We start from the raw sequence: 25,015 nt of genomic DNA on the forward strand, positions 1-25,015 counted from the left end.
AAAACAGGAGTTCCCCAGGGATCAGCACTCTCAGCAACCCTGTTTAACATCTACATGCTCCCCCTATGTCACCTTCTGGCGGGGCTAGGTATCATACACTTCATATATGCCGACGACATTCAACTGATTCTACCAGTAGAGGAATCAATTGAGAAAACACTGAATTTTGCAATGATGTACATAGACATAATAAAACAGCTTTTAAACCAAATGGAACTAGTAATAAACATAGAAAAAACTGAATTTATACACCTTGAACGAAAAAAACATTGTAAGAATCCAAAATCCCATCAAAATTAAAAATGACAAGGCAATCGAGCTAACTAATAAGGCTAGAAACCTAGGAGTAATTATTAACACCGAACTCAGCCTTAAGCAACACATATCAATAAAAGTAAGAGAAGGCTATGCCAAACTAATGATCCTTGGAAGACTAAAACCCTTATTAACTCAAGATCACTTTCGCACAGTACTACAGGCACTAATATTTGCTAGCACGGACTACTGTAATACACTTTTCCTAGGTTTACCATACACCACAATCAGGCCACTACAAATACTAAGAACTCAGCTGGAAGAATACTAATGGAAGAGGAAGAAGAGATCACATCACCCAAACACGTGCTGATTTGCACTGGTTCCCAATAGAACAAAGAGTCCAATTCAAAACACTTTGCACAGTTCATAAACTAATAAACGATGAAAATGCCGACTGGCTAAACACTGCCCTACGATTACATGTCCCTCAAAGAAATCTCAGATCAGCCAATAAAGCACTACTAACCATTCCATCAGTCAAAACAGCAAAATTGACCCAAGTTAGAGAGAGAGCGCTATCCTTGGCAGGACCGTTATTATGGAACACATTACCGCTTGAGCTTAGACTTATGAAAAAACTAAAACTCTTCAAAAAGAGCTTAAAAACTTGGCTATTCACAAAAGCATTTCACAGTGAGGTCGCTGAATAACAACAAGACATACAGCTGAAAGTCACCTATAAAAAGCAGAATGTTACTTTATTGTTTTAATCATAATTAAATTTTAAATTAAAACAGTTATCACATATGATTACCACAGAATCATATAAACAGTATCTCCAACACACTTCTCATTTAGAGTATATTTTTGAACTACGTAACCGTAAAATATTGGCACCCCATGAATAACTTAGAAAGCAAACCAAACCTATTTTGTGCCTAAATGTAAACCGTTGTGATGGTGCATCACTAAATGACGGTATAGAAAGGTTTTTAAATAAATAAATTTGTAGAAATTTGCACAGTTCTTTCCAAAATCGAGCTGTGAATTGCACCCCTCTATCTGAAACAATACTGAGAGGTAAGCCATGAAGACGAAAAATATGTTGAAGAAATAGGTGAGCTAACTCTGATGCAGAAGGTAATCCTGGCAGCGGAATAAAATGAGCCATTCTGGAAAAACAGTCCACCACCACCCAAATGACAGAGTTATTTTCAGAAGATCAGTGATAAAAATCGGTGGCAATGCGAGTCCACGGTTTAGTGGGGACAGGTAATGGTTGTAAAAGACCAAAGGGTTTCCGTCGAGGAGTCTTTTGAGCTGCGCATACCGAGCAGGAATCCACATAAGCCTTAATATCTTTCTCCTACCGGGGCCACCAATAATGTCTGGATACCAGATCCTTGGTAAGAACATAAAAAATTCCTGCATGCCCTGCGCCCAACGAAGAACTTTTACTCTCAATCGTTTGGGAACCACAGTTTTCCCAATGGGAACCGTGAAGGTGGCAGCCAGCTGAATCTGTGCAGGATCTATTATGTATCGAGGGGGGTCAGGTATATCTTCACGATCAAAGCTTCTCGAGAGGGCATCCGCCCGCAGATTCTTCTGAGCAGGTCGGAAATGTAGAACAAAATTAAACCTGCTAAAAAAAAGTGCCCAGCGGGCTTGTCGAGGATTTAATCGTTGAGCTTTCACCAGATATTCTAGGTTTTTATGATCCGTGTAAACAGTCACAGTATATCGAGAGCCTTCTAAGAGATGACGCCATTCCTCAAAGGCCAACTTTATCGCTAAAAGTTCCCGATCTCCGATGGTATAATTTCTCTCCGCTGATGAGAACTCTCTCGAAAAAAAGGCGCAGATCACCAGGTTTCCATAGTCTGCTGTTTGTAGCAAGACCGCACCCACTCCTACTGCAGAGGCATCAACTTCTAGGATAAAGGGTTTGGTGGAGTCGGGGCGCTTGAGACGTGTCCTTGGTGAATTCCTTTAATTGAAGAAAGGCATTGACGGCCTCCTCTGGCCATTTCTGAATAGGCGCTCCTCTCCTAGTGAGAGCAGTAAGAGGAGCCACTAAAGACGAGAAGTTCGGGATGAATTGTCTATAATAGTTGGAAAAGCCCAGAAATCTTTGAAAGGCTTTCAAGCCTATGGGTTGGTGCCAGTTCAAAATGGCTTTGAGTTTGCCCGGGTCCATGGATAATCCTTTGTTGGAGATGATATATCCCAGGAATGGTAACTGGTCTTTATGAAACACACATTTTTCTAATTTGGCAAACAGTTTATTTTCCCTGAGACGTTGCAGAACCTGTCGCACATGCTCCTGATGCTGTTTCACGTTGTTGGAAAAAATTAGTATATCATCCAAATATACAATGACATGAGAATAGAGGATGTCGCGAAAGATATCATTGATCATGGCTTGAAATATGGCAGGGGCATTACAAAGACCAAACGGCATTACCATTCGTAATGGTAATGCCGTTTGTCCATCGTGGGTGTTGAAAGCCGTTTTCCACTCATCTCCCTCTCGTATTCGAATCAAGTTGTAGGACCCTATTAAATCCAATTTAGTGAAGATTTGAGCTCCTTTAATCCGATCAAATAGTTCCGAAATAAGGGGAATAGGATATCTATTTTTCTTAGTGATGTTAAGCAGCCCTCGGTAGTCAATACAGGGTCTTAAGGACCCATCCTTCTTTTTAACAAAAAAAAAAAACCCGCTCCAGCTTGTGACGTGGAAGGTCTGATGAATCCTCGTGCTAGATTCTCCTCGATATATTGTTTCAGGGCTGTTGATTCGGGTTCTGATAGGGTGTAAATCCTACCCCTGGGAGAAATCTTCCCGGGGAGAAGGTCGATTGCACAATCGTACAGTCGATGGGGTGGTAAAGATTCAGCTTGTTGTTGACTAAAAACGTCTGTGAAGTCTTCATAAGGGGCGGGAATGCCAGAAGAGAGCTGCGTAGTTTGGATTCGACAAGTCTGAAAGCAGAATGGACTCCAACTGCCAAGTTGTAAAGAGGCCCAACCCAGTCGAGGTTGATGTGTCCTTAACCAGGGTAGACCCAAGATTATCTGGTTGACCGAGGATGGAAGAACATACAGCTGAATGCTTTGATGAAGAACTCCAGAATTCAATAAGATGGGTTTGGTAATGTGAGATATTCGAATTCCCACGGGCTGCCCAGATACCGAGGTAACTGAAAGGGAAATGGGTAATGGTTCCACAGGAATAGGATGGCTTATCACCAGGCTTTCTTCAATGAAATTACCGGCCACCCCTGAATCAATGAAAGCCTGAAGTTGAATCGGTTTGTCCTTAAGAATAATGGTTACTGGAATTAGTAGTTGAGGAGAGGGAATGGTGGGACCCAGGGAGGCCTCTCCTACCCGACCTAGGTCTGAGAGTTTCCCGATTTGTTGGGACATTTGTTGACGAATTGGCCTGAACCAGCGCAATACATGCAGAGATTTCTCAGTCTTCGCCGTTGACGTTCCTCAGGAGTTAATCGAAATCTGTCAATTTGCATGGGTTCCTCAATGTTCACGGGTGCTTCAGTCGGTCGCGGAACGACAACGGGTTGCTGAAAGGTGGGAGCCAGACGAAAAGTCCTTCGAGTGGCAGTCCGTTCCCGCTCCCTTTCTTGAAATCGTAAGTCCAGTCGAATGGCTAGCCGGATACGTTCCTCTAAAGATTCCGGGGGATCCCTGCCAGCCAATTCATCCTTTATATTTTCAGCCAGCCCTTGTCGAAATATAGCGGTGAGACTATCCTCACCCCACGTAAGTTCTGCTGCCAAGGTTCGGAATTGAATGGCATACTCCCCCACTGAACGAGAACCTTGTTTGATTTGCAGTAAATCATTAGCAGCCGAGGTAGAATGCCCTGGTTCGTCAAAGATGAGTCAGAATTCTTTCAGGAACCAATCCAAATTGTCAAGAATAGGGTTGTCTCTCTCCCACAAGGGTGAAGCCCACGCTAGGGCTGGACCCTCCAGTAATGATAATATAAAGGTCGTCCTAGTTTTATCTGATGGGAACAAAGATGGCTGCAGTGAAAAGTGCATTCTACATTGGTTAATAAAGCTCCGGCACAATGCTGAAGTTCCGTTAAATCGTGGTGGAGGAGATAAACGGATAGGGTTAGAAGAAGCAGTGGTATTCGTTACTTGGGCTGCAGGAGCGTGGGCCAGTGCATCCATACGGGCGACTAAGCGATCGAGTACCCCCGTTACTTGATCGAGGACCCCTTGTTGCTGCTGAAGCCGGGAGTCCAAACCTGGGATGGCTTGCAGAGCGGTCAGGTCGACTGGTTCCATGGCTTCGGCCAACTGTTACACGGGTACGTGGAACCAAGGCCGGTGACTGCTTACCTTGAGTAGTTGAGACCCTTGGAACCGGAAACTCGGAGGGTGGTGTCGGGTAGGAAACCCCTGGTGGTCCAGGTAGAGCCAGTAGTGATGGCAGGAACCAGGAAGAGTAGTCCAGAGGCAGGCAGTAGGTAACGTAATCCAGTAACAGTCCAGGTCAGGGCAGGCAGCGAGCAACAGGAACCAAGGCAACTTATCCAGAGGCAGGCAGCAAGCACAGTAATCCAAAACGCAGTCCAGGTCAAGCAAGCAGCAGGAAACACAACAAATAAACTCCAACACACTTGTGGCCGAAGCAAGGCGAAAGAGAAGAGGCTCTCTATATATAGGGCAATTTTCCCGCGCTGCCCCAGACTTCCACCGGCGTCTGACGTCATAAGGGGCGTGGCCAAGCCCCGATTTGCACGGAGCCGCACCGTGAGAGAAGCCAGCAATAGGGGGAAACTCCGACGCCATTGGGAGAGTTCCTGCAGGTAACATCCTGGCACTGAAGTCAGGCTAACCGGTCTGTAGTTTCCCGGATCGCCCTTGGAGCCCTTTTTAAATATTGGGGTTACATTAGCTGTCCTCCAGTCTTCAGGTACAATGGCTGATTTTAATGATAGATTACAAATTTTTACTAATGGGTCGGAAATTTCATTTTTTAGTTCCTTCAGAACTCTGGGGTGTATACCATCCGGTCCAGGTGATTTACTACTCTTCAGTTTGTCAATCAGGTCTACCACATCTTCTAGGTTCACCGTGATTTGATTCAGTCCATCTGAATCATTACCCATGAAAACCTTCTCCAGTACGGGTACCTCCCCAACATCCTCTTCAGTAAACACCGAAGCAAAGAAATCATTTAATCTTTCCGCGATGGCCTTATCTTCTCCAAGTGCCCCTTTAACCCCTCGATCATCTAACGGTCCAACTGACTCCCTCACAGGCTTTCTGCTTTGGATATATTTTCAAAAGTTTTTACTGTGAGTTTTTGCCTCTACGGCCAACTTCTTTTCAAATTCTCTCTTAGCCTGTCTTATCAATGTCTTACATTTAAACTTGCCAACATTTATGCATTATCCTATTTTCTTCTGTTGGATCCTTCTTCCAATTTTTGAATGAAGATCTTTTGGCTAAAATAGCTTCTTTCACCTCCCCTTTTAACCATGCCGGTAATAGTTTTGCTTTCTTTCCACCTTTCTTAATGTATTCTTCCAATACTGGCTTCCAGCAGGACAACGATGCCATCTGTAGTGGTCTCATAAGGGAAAACGCCCATGGAGCCAAGTCCAGCGTGGAGGCCATCGAGCCAAGTACCTGTAAGTAGTCCCAGACCTTGGATACCTGCAACCGCAAAAACCAGCGGATCTGGGCCTGAAATTTCAAGATTCGATCTTCAGAGAGAAAGACTCTGCCTATAAGAGTATCGAACCGAGCTCCTAAATACTCCAAAGTTTGTGTTGGTGATAGCTGACTTTTGTTGTGATTCACTACCCAACCTAGGACTTCAAGAACTCTATGAACAGACTTGCGGCATTGAGACTGACTTGGCTTTGATCAACCAATCATCCAAATATGGGTGAACTAGAATACCCCTCCTTTCGAAGGAAAAGTCTGCGGAGCCGTGGCGAGACCAAACGGAAGAGCCTGAAACTGAAAATGTTGATCCAGAATCATGAAGTGGAGAAAACACAGAGTCCTGATGGATGGGAATATATAGATAAGCCTCCATGAGATCCAAGAAACCAGGAATTCTCCTTTGCGTACAGCCACTATGACCGACCTGAGGGTTTCCATCCTGAAGGATGGCACCTTCAGTTTTGCACTGACCTTCTTTAAATCGAGTATCGGTCGAAACGAGCCCTCCTTTTTGGGGACCAGAAAATAAATGGAGTATCTCCCCTGACGGAGCTCCACTCTGGGAACTGGTACTACTGCACTTAACCAACATAACCGATTTAGAGTCAGTTGTACCGCCGCCCGCTTGACCGGATAACCGCATGGGGAAATTAGAAAAAAAGTTCCCGTACGGGACGAGCAAATTCTAAAACGTAACCGTTTATCATCACATTGAGAACCCACTGGTCCTGAGTGATTTTGGCCCACTCGTCGTAAAGGTGCCATAAGCGACCTCCTAAAATAGAACGATGGAGTGAATCAGCCTGGCATCATTGGGTAGACTTACCTCCTGCCGAGGAGCCACCAGAGGATCCCCTAAAGGACTTTCTGGCTACATGAAGGGATTGTCCCTCATGCTTGCCCCCACGAAAAATATTGTCCGAGGTCCCGGCACACCACGGGTAGGCCTCGATCTTCTGTCGGACTAAAATCGAGACCTTGATTGAAAAAATCTCTTACCCTTAGGTTTATCCTCGGGTAACCTGAGGACTTTATTGATGCCAAGAGACTGGATCAGTGGTCTAGATCCTCGTCAAACAAGGACTTACGTTTGAAAGGCAAGGATGCCAATGTAGAAATTACTTACCTGATAATTTCGTTTTCCTTAATGTAGACAGATGGACTCAGGACTAATGAGTATTGTGCTCTCCTGATAGCAGATGGGAGACTGAGTCAGATTTCAAAGCTGTCACCTTACATATACCCATGCAGCAAGCTTAGCTCTTCAGTATTCTCTTCGAAAAGCCAGTGTTGATATATGTTGCTTAATACTTGATTAACCTTGAAATGGGTTCAACTGATATATATATATATATATATATATAAAAAACTTTGAAACTGGAGACCGCCAGTGCAATCAAACAATAAACACCGACACTGGGCAACTGCAGATGTCTTGAACTAGGGGCAGGCCGTGGCTTACCCGTACTTGCTCAGACTCGAGATTTGATATCAGAGGTTCTCGGTTTCTAGAGCAGCCGAGGGTGGGATGCTGAGTCCATCTGTCTATACTAAGGAAAACATTTCCTAGCGTGTAGCCAGATGGACTCAGGACCAATGGGATGTACAAAAGCTACTCCCCCCTACAGGATGGGAGGCTGCCCGTGGCCCACTTGCGAAAGCTGTATCCTCCCTGGCCTGAACATCCAGTCGGTAGAATTGGAGAAGGTGTAGGGAGGACCATGTCGCCGCCCGACAGATCTTGGCTGGTGACAGCAGCTTGGTTTCAGCCCAGGAGACTGCCTGGGCCCTTGTGGAATGAGCCTTGACCTGTAGAGGTAATGGCTTTCCTGCCTCTATGTAAGCGGCCTTGATTACTTCTTTGATCCAGAGGGCTATGGTCTTTACTGGTGCGCTCAAGTCAGGCACCTCGGATCTCCGGCCTGCCCCACACATACCGGTCAAGGGGGAGGGGGGGGGGAATGGCGCCAACGACCCCGAAGGTAAGATGGTGACCCCCCCTGGAGGGTCTCCACGTGTGTGGACCCTCACACCGAATCGGGGCCTAGCCCGATGAGGGCTGCTCAACTAGATTATAAACCTCATCGGGAGGAAGATTGGTACGGCTATTCGAGCCTTGGAGACCGGAGACTTAAAAGTAAAGGTTTCTACCTTACCTGGTCTCGGCGCTTACCGGTCGTGTGCCGGGCATTCTCCAGCTGCAGGGGGAGAGGGGAATACCTTCACCGCCGTACTCAAATCTGCACCTGCTGCCTTTCAGCCACCCTGGGGCGCTAAGTCCACGTCGGGAGTCGGCTGCCGGACCAAGGCTCACCTCTGAGGGATATTGAATTCACCTCAGGAAAGTCTTGACTGTGGGAGGGACCGTTAGGTTTCACCGCAGGAGAAGCAGGGCTCTCTTCTTAACATGTTAATTTTTTCTCTCTGCTTCGTTGTAAAAGTTACACTATTCTCTTTTGGATAGTATCCGCATCTGCTATGGAGACTGAGAAATACTGAAGAGCTAAGCTTGCTGCACGGGTATATGTAAGGTGACGTCAGCTTTGAAATCTGACTCAGTCTCCCATTTGCTATCAGGAGAACACAACACCCATTGGTCCTGAGTCCATCTGGCTACACGCTAGGAAATTGTGCCTTAGAGGAAACATTCAGCACCCAATTGCGAAGCCAAAGCAACCTTCGGGAGGCCACAGCTGATGCCATTACCCTGGAGGAAGTACACACCAAATCATAGACTGCATCCACACCATAAGCCACAGCTGCTTCCACACGCTCAGCCGTATCTGCGTCCACACCTGATTGAGACAAAATTACCTTGAAACTGCTGTACCCACGCTGCAAGAAACTTGAACAAAGCGCTGCACGCAAACCCAGGGATGCCACCTCAAAAATCCTTTTAAGGTATAACTCCATCTTACAATCTAGTACATCTTTTAAAGCAGCCGAACCAATAAACGGAATCGTGGTGCGCTTAGTCACAGCAGACACCACCACATCTACTTTCGGGAGAAAAAAAAAAATTCAAAACCCTGTTCTGGTAGTGGGTAAAGTTTCCCCATGGCTCTGCCAACCTTTAAACCAGAATCAGGTTCTGGTTTAAACCATTCCTCTTCTACTAACTTTCTAACAGACTGGTGGTAAGGGAAAGAAGTTGGAGGATTTCGGATGGCACCTAGTACCAGATCCTCGCCATCCAAATCCTGGTTCTCCTGAAGTATTTTATCCCCAAGAACATGGTAAGCTAAGGGAAGCAAAACCTCCAGCTCTTCCCTTTTAAAAAGGTGGACCACGTTAGGATCCTCTGCCTCATGAATTAAAGAGACCTGGTCATCCCCTTGACCCACATCCTCTGTAGCTGGAATAACCAGAGCCACCAGGGGAGCTTGGCCAAACCCCGAACCAGTACCACCAGGAGCTATGATAGCGTCCTCCGGATCAACCACCCCAGCTGCATCACCCTGCGGGTGAAAAATCAAGCCCTGTGCTGAGGGAACCCTATTACCTGGCATAGGAGACCTCCTGGGACCCCCCCCGAAGGACCCTCAGTGGGCTAGACTGGTGGAATCTGAGGCTGTGTAATTCCCCCAAGCCGCTTTCTGTCTGACCAAAAAGGCATCATGAACTAACAAAACAAAGTCTGTGGAGAAAAGACTCCCTGCACCAAAACCAGCATGGTCTGGTTGAAAAACAGGCAAACCAGAGCTTTCCTCCCCTTCTAGCCCTCACTGCCCGTTCCCCAACCCGGAACGGGCCGGAGGCAGAGATGGTTGACCCTCCCCCACCGGCAATGTGGGAACTGCCATGGCAAAAATCTAAAATGGCACCGTTCCTGCGCCGGCCAGATGAGGTAAAAAAGAAGTTGCAGCCAGTCCAAAAGACGATAATAGACACTGTTTAGTGGGAGAAGGAGCCACAGACGAACCCTCCCCACAGTCAGCACAGTTAGCGCATAACCCCGACCTATTAAGCTGGGAAGAATCAGAGCCGCATGAACGACATGCTCTGCCGCGAGCCATAACAGTAGAGATAAAATTAAAATCCTCTCGGAGGAAGTGACGTCACTTCCCATGCCGGCTGCCTCTTAGCGGAGCTCCCGACCCCCCAGAGCTTTTTAAGCTATAACTTCGCGATTACCCACGCGATTCGGAGCGTTTCGCCTTGATTCTAGTGGCGGAAGATGGCGAGCACATGGCGGCGCGGAAAAAAGTAGTCAACTTTAAAAAGTTTTCTTATACCAAAGTGGGTGAAGATCCGACCCCGCTGGAAATCAAAATGGCGGCCGCCGATGACTCAGAGGGCTCAGGGTGTGAGGAGGACGACCCGGGAACCCAGGCCTCAGCGCTGCCCTCCAGATCTGAACTACGCTCCTGGTTCATGGAAATAAGGCAAGACATCAAATCCTTTAAAAAAGAAATCGCAGTCATGCTGCAAGAGATGAGAGAAGACCATGCTGACCTATGTCGCAGGCTGGATGAGCACGAGGAGCGCTGGACCCAGCAACACACGGAAGTTACAGCCCTTCAAGCAACTCAGTCGGAGCTGGAAGACAAGCTAGAGGACCTAGAGAATAGGTCTCGGAGGTGCAATTTGCGCTTTAAAGGCATGCCTAAAAAAGAGGAATATTCTGATTGCTCCCTCGTCATTCAGCGAATCTGTACATTGATTCTTGGAAAAGCAGAGACTGAAGGAGGGCCCGCTTCTACTGAGCCACAGATTGAACGAGCGCACCGGTCCTTGGGGCCCCGGATGGGCAATCGGCCATGGGATATAGTGGTCTGTTTTCACTCATTTGCCTTTAAAGAAAGGGTCGCCACTGCTGCCCGGCAGCACCGCATCTGGACCTGGGAAGAACATGAGATTTCTATTTATGCGGATCTGGCTTCCAGCACTTTAAGAAAAAGGTTCACATTTCGAACCATCACTTTAGCCCTGTCAGCAGCATCTATCCGCTACAAATGGCTGTTCCCTTTTAGCTTATGGTTTCAATTTGGAGGCAAGTCATTCCAGGTCCGTACCCTGGATGCAGCTGCACAAGCACTGAAAGAGGTGGGCCTGACGGTGGAACTACCTGGACAGAAGGCAGCCGCTTCCACAAGCTCCAAAGCAGCGGCCCCCCGCTGGCAACGCGTTACTAAAGGAGGCCGAAGACTACGCAGAAATGCCAGTGGCAACCTGAAGGCGGACACTCCCACCTGAACTGCCCTGTCGTCCTGGTTTGACGGTGAATCATCATCTTGCTCATAGCAGGGACATCCAGGAGTCATAATCCTCCTTGGACTGACTGGTTGTTTTGCTCTGTGGGTAATCTCAAATTTAGCTACATTAGCTAACGTTTATTACTGTTCTCTTTATAGCTCCGGGGAGGAGGGTACCTGTTCCCCTGTATGGGTACTTCCTCCCATTCTTTCCGGGAACAAGGATTTCCTTCCTGTGTATTGTTGGGGATAAGGGGGGTGGGGGGAGGGGGGAGGGGTGTATTGCCTCATATGTTTTCTCTTGGTTATAGGGAAGGGTAGTGGAGGTGTATCTCACCGAGGGGGTCACACAACATTGTGGATACGTTAGGCTTGCTCTCGACGCCTGCTGGTTCAAACTCTTGTCACTAGGTGGCAGTTTCCATGGCCTCTTGGCCCTGCTGTGGTTGGGGAGGCGACTGAGCTAGGGTGGGGGGCCGGTCTGTACACGTCTACTGTTACATTTATAGCACTTAATGTAAAGGGTCTAAATTCGGGTCGTAAGAGATGGCTTCTTTATCAGGAGATGGGGCGCCTATCTGCTGATGTGATTTTCCTGCAAGAAACTCATCTCAGAAAGCGATATGAAGGTCTGATGCGCTCAGCCAATTTCCCTCACCAATACTGGGCTGCGGCGACAAATAATTCTAAATATGCAGGGGTGGGAATACTTATACGTAAAGATGTACCCTTTGAACTTCGGAGCTCCTTCCCTGACCCTCAGGGCCGTTACCTTCTTCTCAATGTGACTCTGGGCATGGAATCTTTCACCCTCTGCACGGTTTATGGGCCTAACTCTCACAAGGCAACTGTTTATGAACAGTTATATACTGTTTTGGAGGATAAAGCGGAGGGAAGTGTAATTCTTGGGGGGGGGGGGGGGGGGGGGGATTTTAACCTAACACTTAACCTGCACCTGGATAATTCTACTGGGAATAGTTCGGACTCTGCCCACTCTAGAAAGGCTCTCAAACACATTCTTACGCTTATAGCAGGGGTAGACGTTTGGCGCTCTCGCTTCCCCTCTTCCCGATGTTATTCTTATTATTCCTCACCTCATAACAACTACTCTCGTATAGACATGTTTTTGCTTGATAAAACCAGACTTACCGCTGTGCGGGCGGCGGACATTGAACCTATAGTCTGGTCTGACCATGCCCCCATTTGATTTCAGTTATGCCTCTGTCAATATGACTCCGGTCAGCGATATTGGCGTCTCAATGACTCTCTTTTAGAAGACAGTGATTTTCAGAAACAAATGGTTAAGGAAATTCAGGACTACCTTCGAGTTAACGATACGGGAGAGGTTAGTCCGGGGACGCTCTGGGAATGTCTGAAATGTGTACTAAGGGGATCACTTATAGCCCGGGCGACTTATGTTAAGAAGCGAAGGGAAGGGGAATGCCAACAACTGCTAACCATGTTACAGACCTTAGAACAGGCACATATGCGGGATACTGCTCGTTCCACCCTTTGGGCTTCTATCCAGGAGATTAAAGATAAAATCATAGCACTGGATTCAGCTAATATCGCCCATCAGTTGGAACTGGCTCAACAGAAATTTTTTGAGGGAGGAAATAAAGCGGGCCGTTATTTAGCCCAAACTCTTAAACGGAAACAAGCCCAAGCCCTTATTCCAAAAATCAAAGATCATATTGGGAAGATACTTACTGATAATACATCAATTCGACAGAGGTTTCATCAGTTTTACACTCAGTTGTATAGTAGTAATTCCGCCATACAAGAGGGTAACATTACAGCATACCTGTCCCACACCCCTCTTCCTACCTTGACAGCAGCTCAGCGGCAATTTCTGGATAAGGACATAACGGCCCTAGAACTGCAGGAAGCTATCAAATCTCTCAAACCTGGTAAATCTCCGGGACTTGATGGATATACCCCGAGGTTTTACAAGAAATTTGCCACAGCCCTTACACCTATCCTATTAAAGTTTTTCAATTCTTTAGCATGGGGACCACTTTAGCTGCTCATGCTAATACAGCTGGGATTACGCTCTTGATAAAGCCTGGGCGAGACCCATCCGTATGCGGCTCATATCAACCCATCTCCCTTTTGAATCTTGATGTTAAGCTGCTGGCAAAAATTCTGGCCAATCAATTGATTTGTTTTATTGCTCAGTTGGTGCATACTAATCAGGCGGGGTTTATCCCTGGGCGAACTACAGCTGACAATGTCCACAGAATCCTGGACACTATTTGGCTTGCACAAAAACGTAATACCCCGTCCTTAGCCTTGTCTATTGATGCGGAAAAGGCGTTCAACATGGTGCATTGGCCGTTTCTTTTTCAGACTATGGGAGGAATGGGTTTTGGTGCCCCTTTTTTGGACTGGTTACGTCAGCTGTATAGTTCCCCTAGAGCCTGCCTGAAGATTAATGGTGTAGTGTGTAGGAGTGAGGGAGGGACCGAAATTGGAAGTGCTTGGAACAAATATCAGAGTTTTGGCAAGATATTCATTTTAAAGACAGCCATTCTGCCCAACCAAGATATGTGGTAACGGCTCCATTCTTCCATATCCTTAGCAATCTTTTTCCATAAGCTGTGAATAGGCACATTACCCAAGAGCTCCTGAGCAAGGAGCACCCACGATTTAGGTCGTCTGGTCATGTGCAAGTCCACTAGCTTTTTAAACTGGGCAGCTCTAAAATAACGAGGGAGATCCGGTACGTCGAGTCCCCCTCTTAATTTGGGTTGGGTAAGCACTTTTTTGGCAACCCTGGGTCTTTTTCCTGCCCAAATAAGACATACAGCTCCTTTGCCACTGCTGTAGGAGTGAGGGAGGGACCGAAATTGGAAGTGCTTGGAACAAATATCAGAGTTTTGGCAAGATATTCATTTTAAAGACAGCCATTCTGCCCAACCAAGATATGTGGTAACGGCTCCATTCTTCCATATCCTTAGCAATCTTTTTCCATAAAGGTGTATAATTTATAGCAAGGAGATCCTGAGTGGCACTAAGCTGAATCCCTAAATATTTAATCTGGGATGTGGCCCATTTAAACGGAAACAGCCCCTGTAGGCGACAGACCAACCAGGGCGGGAGATTGATATTTAGTATCTCGGATTTGTCTCAATTAACCCTGAAACCAGAGACTCCGCTAAAGGTTGCCATTTCATCCATCAGCCCTTCCAAAGAGCCTTCCGGGCCTGTAAGAGTAAGTAAGATATCGTCAGCGTACAGGGAGATTTTTATGGAAGTGTCACCGATCTCTAGGCCATTTATATGGGAATCACCCATCCGCCATACAAGAGGGTAACATTACAGCATACCTGTCCCACACCCCTCTTCCTACCTTGACAGCAGCTCCACTTTTGAGGTGGGTAGAGGGACTAGGCAGGGCTGCCCACTGTCCCCGCTGCTATTTGCACTTTTTCTTGAACCCTTTGCCATTAATGTCCGCCGTAACGCCCATATAAATGGCCTAGAGATCGGTGACACTTCCATAAAAATCTCCCTGTACGCTGACGATATCTTACTTACTCTTACAGGCCCGGAAGGCTCTTTGGAAGGGCTGATGGATGAAATGGCAACCTTTAGCGGAGTCTCTGGTTTCAGGGTTAATTGAGACAAATCCGAGATACTAAATATCAATCTCCCGCCCTGGTTGGTCTGTCGCCTACAGGGGCTGTTTCCGTTTAAATGGGCCACATCCCAGATTAAATATTTAGGGATTCAGCTTAGTGCCACTCAGGATCTCCTTGCTATAAATTATACACCTTTATGGAAAAAGATTGCTAAGGATATGGAAGAATGGAGCCGTTACCACATATCTTGGTTGGGCAGAATGGCTGTCTTTAAAATGAATATCTTGCCAAAACTCTGATATTTGTTCCAAGCACTTCCAATTTCGGTCCCTCCCTCACTCCTACAGCAGTGGCAAAGGAGCTGTATGTCTTATTTGGGCAGGAAAAAGACCCAGGGTTGCCAAAAAAGTGCTTACCCAACCCAAATTAAGAGGGGGACTCGACGTACCGGATCTCCCTCGTTATTTTAGAGCTGCCCAGTTTAAAAAGCTAGTGGACTTGCACATGACCAGACGACCTAAATCGTGGGTGCTCCTTGCTCAGGAGCTCTTGGGTAATGTGCCTATTCACAGCCTTATTTGGCAACCCAGGAATACGTGGATAGTAGACCCAGCACTGGGTACTCCCCCCCTCCACACAAATGTTATTACAATTATGGCAACGACATGGATCAGCCTTGGTGGGTAGTAGGGAATACCACTCCTGCACTAGCTTATTTGCCAATAAGGCCTTTCGTCCTGGCTTTGAGAGTTCTGCTTTCCTAACCTGGAGGAGAAGGGGTATCCGACATTGGGGGCATGTTTGGGGTTGAACTGCAATGCGACCTTTTACGGATCTTCAGCGGGCCTACTCCCTGCCTGACTCAGCTTTATACCCATACTTACAATTAAATCATTTTGCGCAGACCAGTCTGCTAGCGTTACACTTTAACTTAGGGAAATCAGACTTTGAAAAGCTGTGTGAGAAGGCTAATGGTTGCTCAAAAGGTTCTGTCGCAGCTATATCAATTGCTATTGCCCCAGACAGCACCTAATTATAATTTTCAGCTACTATGGGAACATGATCTTCAGGTAGACTGGGCTCCCCAGGTCTGGAAATGTATCTTTCAAACCATGGGTAGAGGTCTCATAGCAGCCTCGCTTATTGAGAATTCTTACAAGGTTCTTTAATCGGTGGTATACGACCCCCTCTCAATTACACAAATTTGCACCTCACTACCCAGATAACTGTTGGCGGTCCTGTTCGCAAGTAGGAAGTTATTACCATATGTGGTGGGATTGTCCCAAGTTGCAGGCGCTCTGGGGTGACATTTTCCATTGGCTGAGCATGTTGTTCCCTGGGTTGCCCTCACCCACTCCTGTGCAGGCTTTACCGGGCATAAAGCTACCAGGGCTCTCGGAGGATTATAACAGGCTGGCACATTTTCTTTTAACCGCCAGTCGCTGCGAAATTGCCGTATGTGGAAATCCCCCAATGTCCCTACAATAGTAGACGTTCAACGAAAGGTGCACAAAATTTTTTTATCATCAAAAATTACAGCTTACAAGCATAAGAGAGTCTCTCGCTTCGACTTGATTTGGCGCCCATATCAACTGTGGCTTTCTTCCATGGACCCTGGTACCCAGGAATTATTGTGATCCATTACTTAAACCATCCCTTTTGCTATTGTGTGACTCTCAGTTCTTTAGATTGGCACTCTCTGACTACCTCCTTACATGTAGGGTACTTTGAGGCTTGGGGGGGGATTGTGTATTTCAACACCAAAGCAATGGTATAATCGCTAGGTTATAAACCATTCTTACGCAGTATGTTATTATGTTTTCTAATGCTGCTTACTTCATTGGCAGATCACATTTGTACAAAGTTCTATTACTTAGTTCTGACACATTGTTCTCATTGTACATTTTATGGTTTATATGACCTGTTATTTCGTTTCAATAAAAAACCTTTAATTACAAAAAAAATTAAAATCCTCTCTCTGAAGGTACTCACCACAACAGAAGAAAAGGTCTCCCAAACAAACAGGCAGAGCTCCACAAAAAGCACCTACCTAAGGGGAGGAAGTCGCTCGCCTGTAGAGCAGTGCTCCGGTGCAGTTTTTTTTTTGTTTTTTGTTTTGTTTTTTTAAATTAGCTTTAGTTAAAAATGAACAACCTGCCCTGAAAAATAGGCAAAAATAGCCAAGAATTCTTGTAAAAAATTATTGTAAAGATCAGCGGCCTCGTGAAGGGATGGATGTGGACAACCAGACCAAGCATATACAAGGGTACCAACCCCCGGCTCGGCTGCCTCAACCGGACGGGGAGGAAGGCTCAAAAGAAAAGAAATTAGCTGAAAATAATTAGCCAATTGCAGAACTGCAGGATTAACAGCCTCTGCCATCTGCTGGAGACAGAGAAATACTGACGAGCTGCAGGTGGCACGGTTGCTTAGATACAGTGTCAGTGAGGTTTTTTTTTTTCTGTCTCCATCTATTGATAGGGGGAGATAAACCCAGGTGTCTGGACTGATCCGGGTACATACAGGGAACAATTGATACAGTGCAGTTGGAGGAAGTTTCCCCACGCCAATGCTGTACAGTTACTGCTTGGCATGGACAGCATGTATGCCAAATAAGCCATGGAAGTTAGTGCCAACATGAAATCTAGTGTCAGCTTTATCAACAGTACAATGTATCAACATGCTTTGCTGCTGATACTTCCACGTTCTTGAAGTGCTAAGAGAGGTCTTTGCATATCTTCCTGTCCAACTTCTCAAAGTACCAATGATGATAAGTGTACTGATTGTATTGTTTGTATGTTTTTGTGCCTGGTTCAAATAAAGTTTTTAAAAAATTGAACAGGCCAAAAGTGGACGCATCTGGACATCCTCCAGCTTAGCCAAGGGGAGACGAATCGATGACATTGATAAGTCCTTTTGAGACGATAATCGCTGAATTTGAGAGGCGCATGCCAAGAAAAAGATTTCTAAAGTTCTCTAGGAAATGCTTCTCATCAGTGCCATGGATGATGTCACCTCACTTGTGTAGCTGATCTTGCTGGTCTTTTGGGAACAGGCAAGTCATTCTAATAATCACTCTACAAACATCCCAAAATGCAGACCAAGTATTTCATGATCATCATGAACACCAGTTGCTATTACTTGAACTGTCTCATTAATGAAGCCACTAAAATATATATTTTGAACAGCATATAAGAACTGTAGACCCACATTCTTTGCCAAATCATTATTGTTATTTCTATTATATTGGTGATTTGGCTTTCCACCTACTTTGCTACACATGATTTCATATACCATTAAAAGCCAATCTGCTATTTTATTAGTATTAGTCTTCACAAAAACTTAATCCTTACCTTTCACTGAAGTCCTTCCCATGGTAACCTTCTCAGTGGTCTTTGTTTCCACAATAAAAACTCACGTTGAAAGACTAGATAACTTCTCCTATTACTACAGCTGTTTCCTGTTGAACAACAAATGTAGGTTAGTTGCAGCCTCAACTAAAGGGGAATGCTTCCTAATTGAAAATTAAGGTTCTATAAGTTCATTTACACCAACCTGATACTATAGAGTTTGCTCTTTTCTATTAAGGAAACATAAAAACAGAGTTGCTTACCTGTAACAAGTGTTGTCCAAGGACAGATGTCAGGACTCCCAAGTAGGGAGACCATCAGATGTAGCCAAGCACAGAAAGAGAGAAATTACTTATCTGATAATTTTGTTTTCCTTAGTGTAAACAGATGGACTCAGGACCAATGGGGTTAGGTGCTCCCCTATTAGCAGATGGAGACAGAGTCAGGTTTCAAAGCTGACATCACCTTAGATATACTCCTGCAGTGACCTCAGCTATTCAGTAATCTCTTCAAAAGCCATTGTGGATATACTATTGAAAAACTTGAATAAAATTTGAATACAAAATTAAAATCTATTAAAAACAGGTGACCATAACTGTACTCAACCAAACATAAGCACTGAATCCCAGCAATATTATAGAACCCCTGACCTAGGGATAGGGCGATAGCTTACCCGTAACCTCTTAAAAATCAAGATTCACCTCATGGGTGATTCCTTGGCACTGTTCATGGGCAGCTTTGGGCGGGATGCTGAGTCCATCTGTCTACACTAAGGAAAACAAAATTATCGGGGGAAGTAATTTCTCCATTTCCTAGCGTGTAGCTAAATGGACTCAGGACCAATGGGATGTGCAAAAGCTACGCCCGCACAGGGCAGGAGTCTGCCCACAGTTCGGTAGCACCGCCCTCGCAAAGGCTGAATCTTCTCGGGCCTGGACATCCAGGCAATAGAACCTGGAGGTGGTGTGCAAGGAGGACCATGTCGCTGCTTGGCAGATGTCGATGGGAGACAGTAGCTTAGTTTCCTCCCAGGATACTGCCTGGGTCCTAGTGGAATGAGCTTTAACCTGAAGGGGTAAAGGTTTCCTTGCCTCTACATAAGCTCCAGTGATCACTTCCTTGATCCAGCAAGCAATGCTAGCTCGCAAAGCTGCTTCACCTTGTTTCCTTCCACTGTGAAGAACAAACAATTGGTCCGACTTGCGCACTGGTTCTGAACCTCGAGATACCATACTAAAAGCCTACCGATGTTTAAGTGTCGTAGGAGGCGATAGTCTTCCGTGTTCTTGCATAGTAAGGAATGGTAAGGATGGTAAGGAAACGGACTGGCTCAGGTGAAACTCAGAGACTACCTTTGGCAAGAAGGAACGAATAGTGTGAAGCTTTAACGTTCCTGGATTCAACTGGAGGAACAACTCCTGACATGACAGCGCCTGTAGTTCAGAGATGCGACAAGCCAAGCATATTGCCACCAAGAATACAGTCTTCGGCGTTAACAGGCATAGAGACAGACTGCGCAGCAGCCAAAAGGAAGGCCCTGCTAAAAAGTCCAATACTAGATTAAGGTTCCATAGGGGGACCGGCCACTTTAAGAGTGGTCAGAGGTGTTTAACCTCTTTTAGAAAACGGGCCAAGTCTGGATGTGTCAACAGGCGGGCTCCGTTCACCTCACCTCTGGAATAGGAGAGAGCCGCCACCTGGACCTACAAGGAGTTGAGGGACAACCCTTTGTTCAAGTCTTCCTGTAAAAATTCCAGAATCATGGGGATCTTGGTCATCCGAGTGGGCACCCAGCATGCCTCACACCAGGCCTCAAATATTCTCCCGATCTGCACATATGCCAAGGACGTCAAGAACTTCCATGGGCAGAGCAAGGTGGAAATTATTGCCGCCAAATATCCACGCTTCGTCAGGCAAGGCCTCTCAAGGTCCAGACTGTAAGACAAAACAGAGTTGGGTTCTCGTGAAGGACCAGACCTTGTTGGAGAAGGTCCCTGTGCGGAGGGGGGCATAGGAGGCTCTCCTTCAGAAGACTCTGCATTTCTGCATACCACAGGCATCTGGATCAATCCGGGACCACCAGAAGGACTAATCCTCTATGGCGTTCAATCTTACAAATGACCTTGCCCTACAGAGGCCATGGAGGAAAAGCACACAGTAAGTCCTCCTCTGGCCAGGTCTGGACAAGTACGTCGATCCCTTGGGAGCGCTGATCTCTTCTGAGACTGAAGAATTGGGGGACCTTCGCGTTGTGAGATGTGGCCAGTAGGTCGATGGATGGGAGGCCCCAGCGATCTACCTGGAGTTGGAAGGCTCTGGTCGACAATGCCAATTCTCCTGGATCCAGACTCTCCCTGCTGAGAAAGTCTGCTCTGACGCTGTCTTTTCCCATGATGTGGGAGGCCGAGATCCCAACTCCGCAATGTGGCGAGTGGGTTTCATGAAGACCAACATCCTGCTGTCCTTGGAGAACACCTATTACAGATAAGCAACTTTCTCAGAGGACAAGCAGGATGGTAGTCCTCACACGTGTGTGAATACCTAGCTACAGGCTGCTCCCTAATACAAAATTGGACCAACAAACATCTATCCAGGTGTCAACAGGACACCACCACCAATGGTGTTGGTAATAAAGGAGAAGACAGCCTAATCCCAGAAAATAGGCCCTTGGTTGTCTGTCTGGATCAGGACAACTTTGTTGGACAGCCGATCTCTGAAAGCCCATAGAGGGTACCTGATCGCCTGGGGCTCCAAGCAGTTGATTTGATATTATGGTTCCTGGGCAGACCACAGACCCTGGGTGTGAAGCCTATTTACATAGGCACTCCACCCCAGTGTGGATGCATCTGTGGTAAGGACAATTTGGGGAAGGGAAGTTTTGAAAGATACTCCTTGCTCCAAGTTCGAAAGAACCCGCCACCAGGGCAGTGTTCCAGAGATGGAGTGATGCGGATGCGAGCCAGGAAGTCCTAGGTGGCCTGGCGCCACTGTGACCTCAAAGTCCACTGGACTCTGCGCATGTGTAAACATGCCAAGGGAGTTACATGGACAGTTGCGGCCATGTGGCCCAACAGTCTCAACACGTGCTGAGCTGATACCTGCTGGCTCTGTTGAATCACCTCCGCTACGAATGCCAATGTGATCAACCTGTTGCGCAGCAGGAAGGCTTTTGCCTGTGCCGTGTCTAGCAGGGCTCCTATGAATTCCAATTGAGATGATGGTCTGAGATAAGAGTTTGGGTAATTGATGACTAATGCTAGTGCCTCCAACTCCCAGATGGTCAAGTGCAAGGACCCATCTGCACCCACCTGAGAGGTGCTCTTGATCAGCCAATTGTCCAAATAGGGGAAAACATGTATTTATTTATTTATTTGAAATTTTATATACTAACATTAGTATACAAACATCATACCGGTTTACATTATCAACTAAAAGATGGAAAAAATACAAAGAACGGGGGGGGGGGGGGGGGGGTAACAGGGGTGGATATAATGCAAAACGACAGAAAACAAGGCAGAGGAGAAAAATAGGTCAACTTTGCAAAAATATCAAAAACGGCATTGGAGGTAATATATTTACACAATGAGTATATAGGTAAAGGTATAGGAGTTAATATAAGCACTAGGGGAAATAATCTAAAGGTGTGGGAATGGAGGAGGTAAGAGGGTCTTAATGGAAGGAGAGCCGAAGGGATTAAGGTTGCAAGGTGGACAGTACATGGGGATTAGTCTGGGAAGGCTTGTCTAAAAAGCCAAGTTTTTAGTTTCTTTCTAAATTTTGAGGGGCAAGGTTCCATTCGGAGCACTGTGGGGAGGGAGTTCCAGTGCTTAGGACCAGCAATAGAGAAAGCACGTTCTCTTGTAGTGGTAAGATGGGCCTTTTTGATGGAGGGTGCCTTTATTGATGTCCCTGTTTGGTCGGTTCGAGTGTGTAAGGAGGAGAGGTTCGTCAAGCCAGTTGTTTATGGCAGTATATGGATTTGTGAATTATGGACAGTGTTTTAAAAATAATGCGTGCTGGGATGGGGAGCCAATGAAGGTCTTTGAGTATGGGGCTGATGTGAGCCGATATTCGAGTATTTGTGATGATCCTAGCTACTGAGTTGACTCGGAGATGCCAGAGATAGTCCAGAAACTTTAGGATTGGACAGGAAAAGGGGTCAAGGGACTGAGAAGAGCACCATGACGTGAACCTTTTCCATTTGTAAGAGTAAGCTGTTCTCGTGGAAGGCTTCCGTGAAGCAATCAAGACACGGGAAACTGGTTCAGAGAGGTTAAGTGGATGAAGGATTAACCTTTCAACATCCATGCCATCAGGGACAAGGCTTGAAGATTGGGATGGCGTAGGCACCCGCCGTTTTGAGTGATCGGAAGTGGGTCCTTTCCCAAGGGAATGTGCCTGCGGATGGAGAGATCCTGAAGTATTGGAAACCACACTTGGCGTGGCCAGTGAGGTGCTATCAGGATCATGGTTCCCTTGTCCTGACGTAACTTCACGAGAGTCTTCGAGAGAAGAGGAAGTGGAGGGAATGCGTAGAGCAGACCGGTTGCCCATGAGAGGGAGAACGAGTCTCTGGGTTGAGAGTGTTTGCTGCGAATGAGAGAGCAGTAGATCTCTAGTTTGTGGTTTTGAGGAGACACAAAGATCTATTCGAGGAGCTCCCCATTGTTGGAAGATGGGAGTTCGCCACCGAGGGGTTGAGAGACCATTCGTGCGGTTGAAAGATGCGACTCAGCTTGTCTGCCAACACATTGTCCACTCCCGGCAAGTCGGTGGCCCTGAGGTACATTGAATGGGAGAGAGCTTCTGCCCAAATCTGTGCGGCTTCCTGACACAGAAGGAAGGAGCCTGTGCCTCCCTGTTTGTTGATGTACCACATGGCCACCTGGTTGTCCATCTGAGTCAGGATGACTTGATTTGAGAAGCGATCCTGAAAAGCCCTGAGAGCATATCTGATTGCTCGAAGTTCCAGGAAATGTATTTGGTGTTTGGCTTCCTCTGGAGACCAAGATCCTTGTGTTTGCAGATTGGCCACATGGGCTCCCCAGCCGAGGTTGGAAGCGTCAGTTGTGAGCGTGACTTGAAGGTCTAGAGTCTGGAAGGGCAAACCCTGGAGGAGATTGTTCCACCAGGCGAGAGACAGATGGAGTGAGTCGGTGACGTGGACAAAGGTCGACAGGGGCTGAGTGCTTTGAGTCCATTGTATGACAGACGGGCCGATACAGTAAAGTCTGCCACTCGCCGGTGAGCACGATGCAGTATTTAAATTAGGTCTGGCGGTAGATCCAGGCAAAAGGAGGCGTGTCCCTTTTTGACAGGAGCGTCAGCTGTCAACGGGTTTGACAGCCGACGCTCAATTTTGCTGGCGTCGGTTCTCGAGCCCGCTGACAGCCACGGGCTCGGAAACCGGACGCCGGCAAAATTGAGCGTCCGGTTTTCGGCCCGACAGCCGCGGGCCGAATTCAATTTTTTTTTTTTTAAAGTTTTTTTACTCTTCGGAATCTCCGACTTAATATCGCTATGATATTAAGTCGGAGGGTGCACAGAAAAGCAGTTTTTACTGCTTTTCTGTGCACTTTCCCGGTGCCGGAAGAAATTCCGGCACCGGGAAAGTGCTTTCAGAAAGTACTTTCCCGGTGCTTTCTGAAAGTAGAATGTGCGGCTTGGCTGCACATTTTACTTTCTGTATCCCGTGCGCATAGCTAATAGGGCCATCAACATGCATTTGAATGCGGAGGGCGCTATTAGGTGCCGCGGGTTGGACGCGTGTTTTCCTCCCCTTACTGAATAAGGGGTAAGGGGTAAGGGCAAACGCGAGTCCAATAGCAAGCTACTGTATCGACCTGTCTCATGTCCTAGCGGGCCATTGGTGTGCCGTGGACTGAGGACGTCATGTGTCCCAGGAGGATGAGAAATTGGCGTGCGGTCACAGTGTGCTGAGACTGCAGCTGGTGAGCAAGAGACACGAGAGTTTGTGCATGCTGCCGAGGCAGGAAAGCCTTTGCCTGCAAGGTGTCCAAGTCTGCCCCAATGAACGACAAGGTTTGAGATGGGACTAAATAGGATTTGTCATAGTTGACGAGAAATCCTAATGAGATTAAGGTGTGTAAGGTTAGATTGAGGGACGACAGAGCAGTTTGCTGAGTGGAAGCCCTGACTAACCAGTCGTCTAGATAGGGGTAGACGTGAACACCTTGAGTCCTGAGGAAGGCTGCAACGACTACGAGGCATTTTGTGAAGACTCATGGCGCAGACACTAGGCCAAATGGAAGCACTCGGTATTGATAATGCTTGGGGCCTACTGGAAACCTCAGGTATTTGCGATGAGATGGAGTTATCGCAATATGAGTGTATGCGTCCTGGAGGTCCAGAGAGCAGAGCCAGTCTCCTCTTTGTAGAAGAGGAAGAAGCGAGCCCAAGATGACCATCTTGAACTTCTCTCGCAGGAGGTACTTGTTGAGGGCCCGTAGGTCCAGAATAGGACGAACGCCTCCCGATTTTTTGGGGATTAGAAAGTAACGGGAATAGAACCCTAGGCCGTGCTGAGAGTATGGTATGGGTTCTATTGCGTTGGACTGGAGAAAGAGGGAGATCTCTTGATCCAGAAGAATGGAGTGATCGGATGTTCTCCATATCGGCAGAGGTGGGGAGTCCAGAGGCACGGAGAGAAAATTCAGATGGTAACCCTGAGCAATTATTACCAATACCCATTGGTCTGAGGTGATTGAGTGCCATATGCTGTGGAAGTGGCACAATCAACCGCCCACTGGTATGTATGTGTGGCAGTGGAATCTGGCTGCTGCTCTCTAGGTGGAAGTCAAAAACCTGAAGCAGGCCCTGGTTGAGGAGCTGCTTGTGGTTTCTGTTTACGTGTTTGACGAGACTGTGCTTTTTTAAAAGGTCTCGTGGCA

The 25,015-nt window shown here is 46.8% G+C and overlaps 1 protein-coding gene across 8 annotated transcripts in view; it reads right to left on the reverse strand.

Moving 5' to 3' along the window:
• The window catches only part of SCML2 (Scm polycomb group protein like 2), a 282,901-nt gene that overhangs the window by 255,517 nt on the left and 2,369 nt on the right, over positions 1-25,015 (reverse strand). For 6 of the 8 annotated variants that reach the window (XM_029603334.1, XM_029603332.1, XM_029603329.1 and 3 more), the window contains exon 3: positions 18,108-18,214. Coding sequence is in view for 5 of the 8 variants with exons in the window: in XM_029603332.1 (XP_029459192.1) it covers positions 18,108-18,129 (22 nt within the window). In the remaining 3 variants the exon portion in view is untranslated. Of the gene's footprint in view, positions 1-18,107; positions 18,215-25,015 lie in introns of those variants that run through there. The other 2 variants (XM_029603330.1, XM_029603333.1) reach the window with 2 other exon arrangements.

Source organism: Rhinatrema bivittatum, chromosome 5 (assembly GCF_901001135.1).
Source record: "Rhinatrema bivittatum chromosome 5, aRhiBiv1.1, whole genome shotgun sequence".
NCBI classification, from domain to species: Eukaryota; Metazoa; Chordata; class Amphibia; order Gymnophiona; family Rhinatrematidae; genus Rhinatrema; species Rhinatrema bivittatum.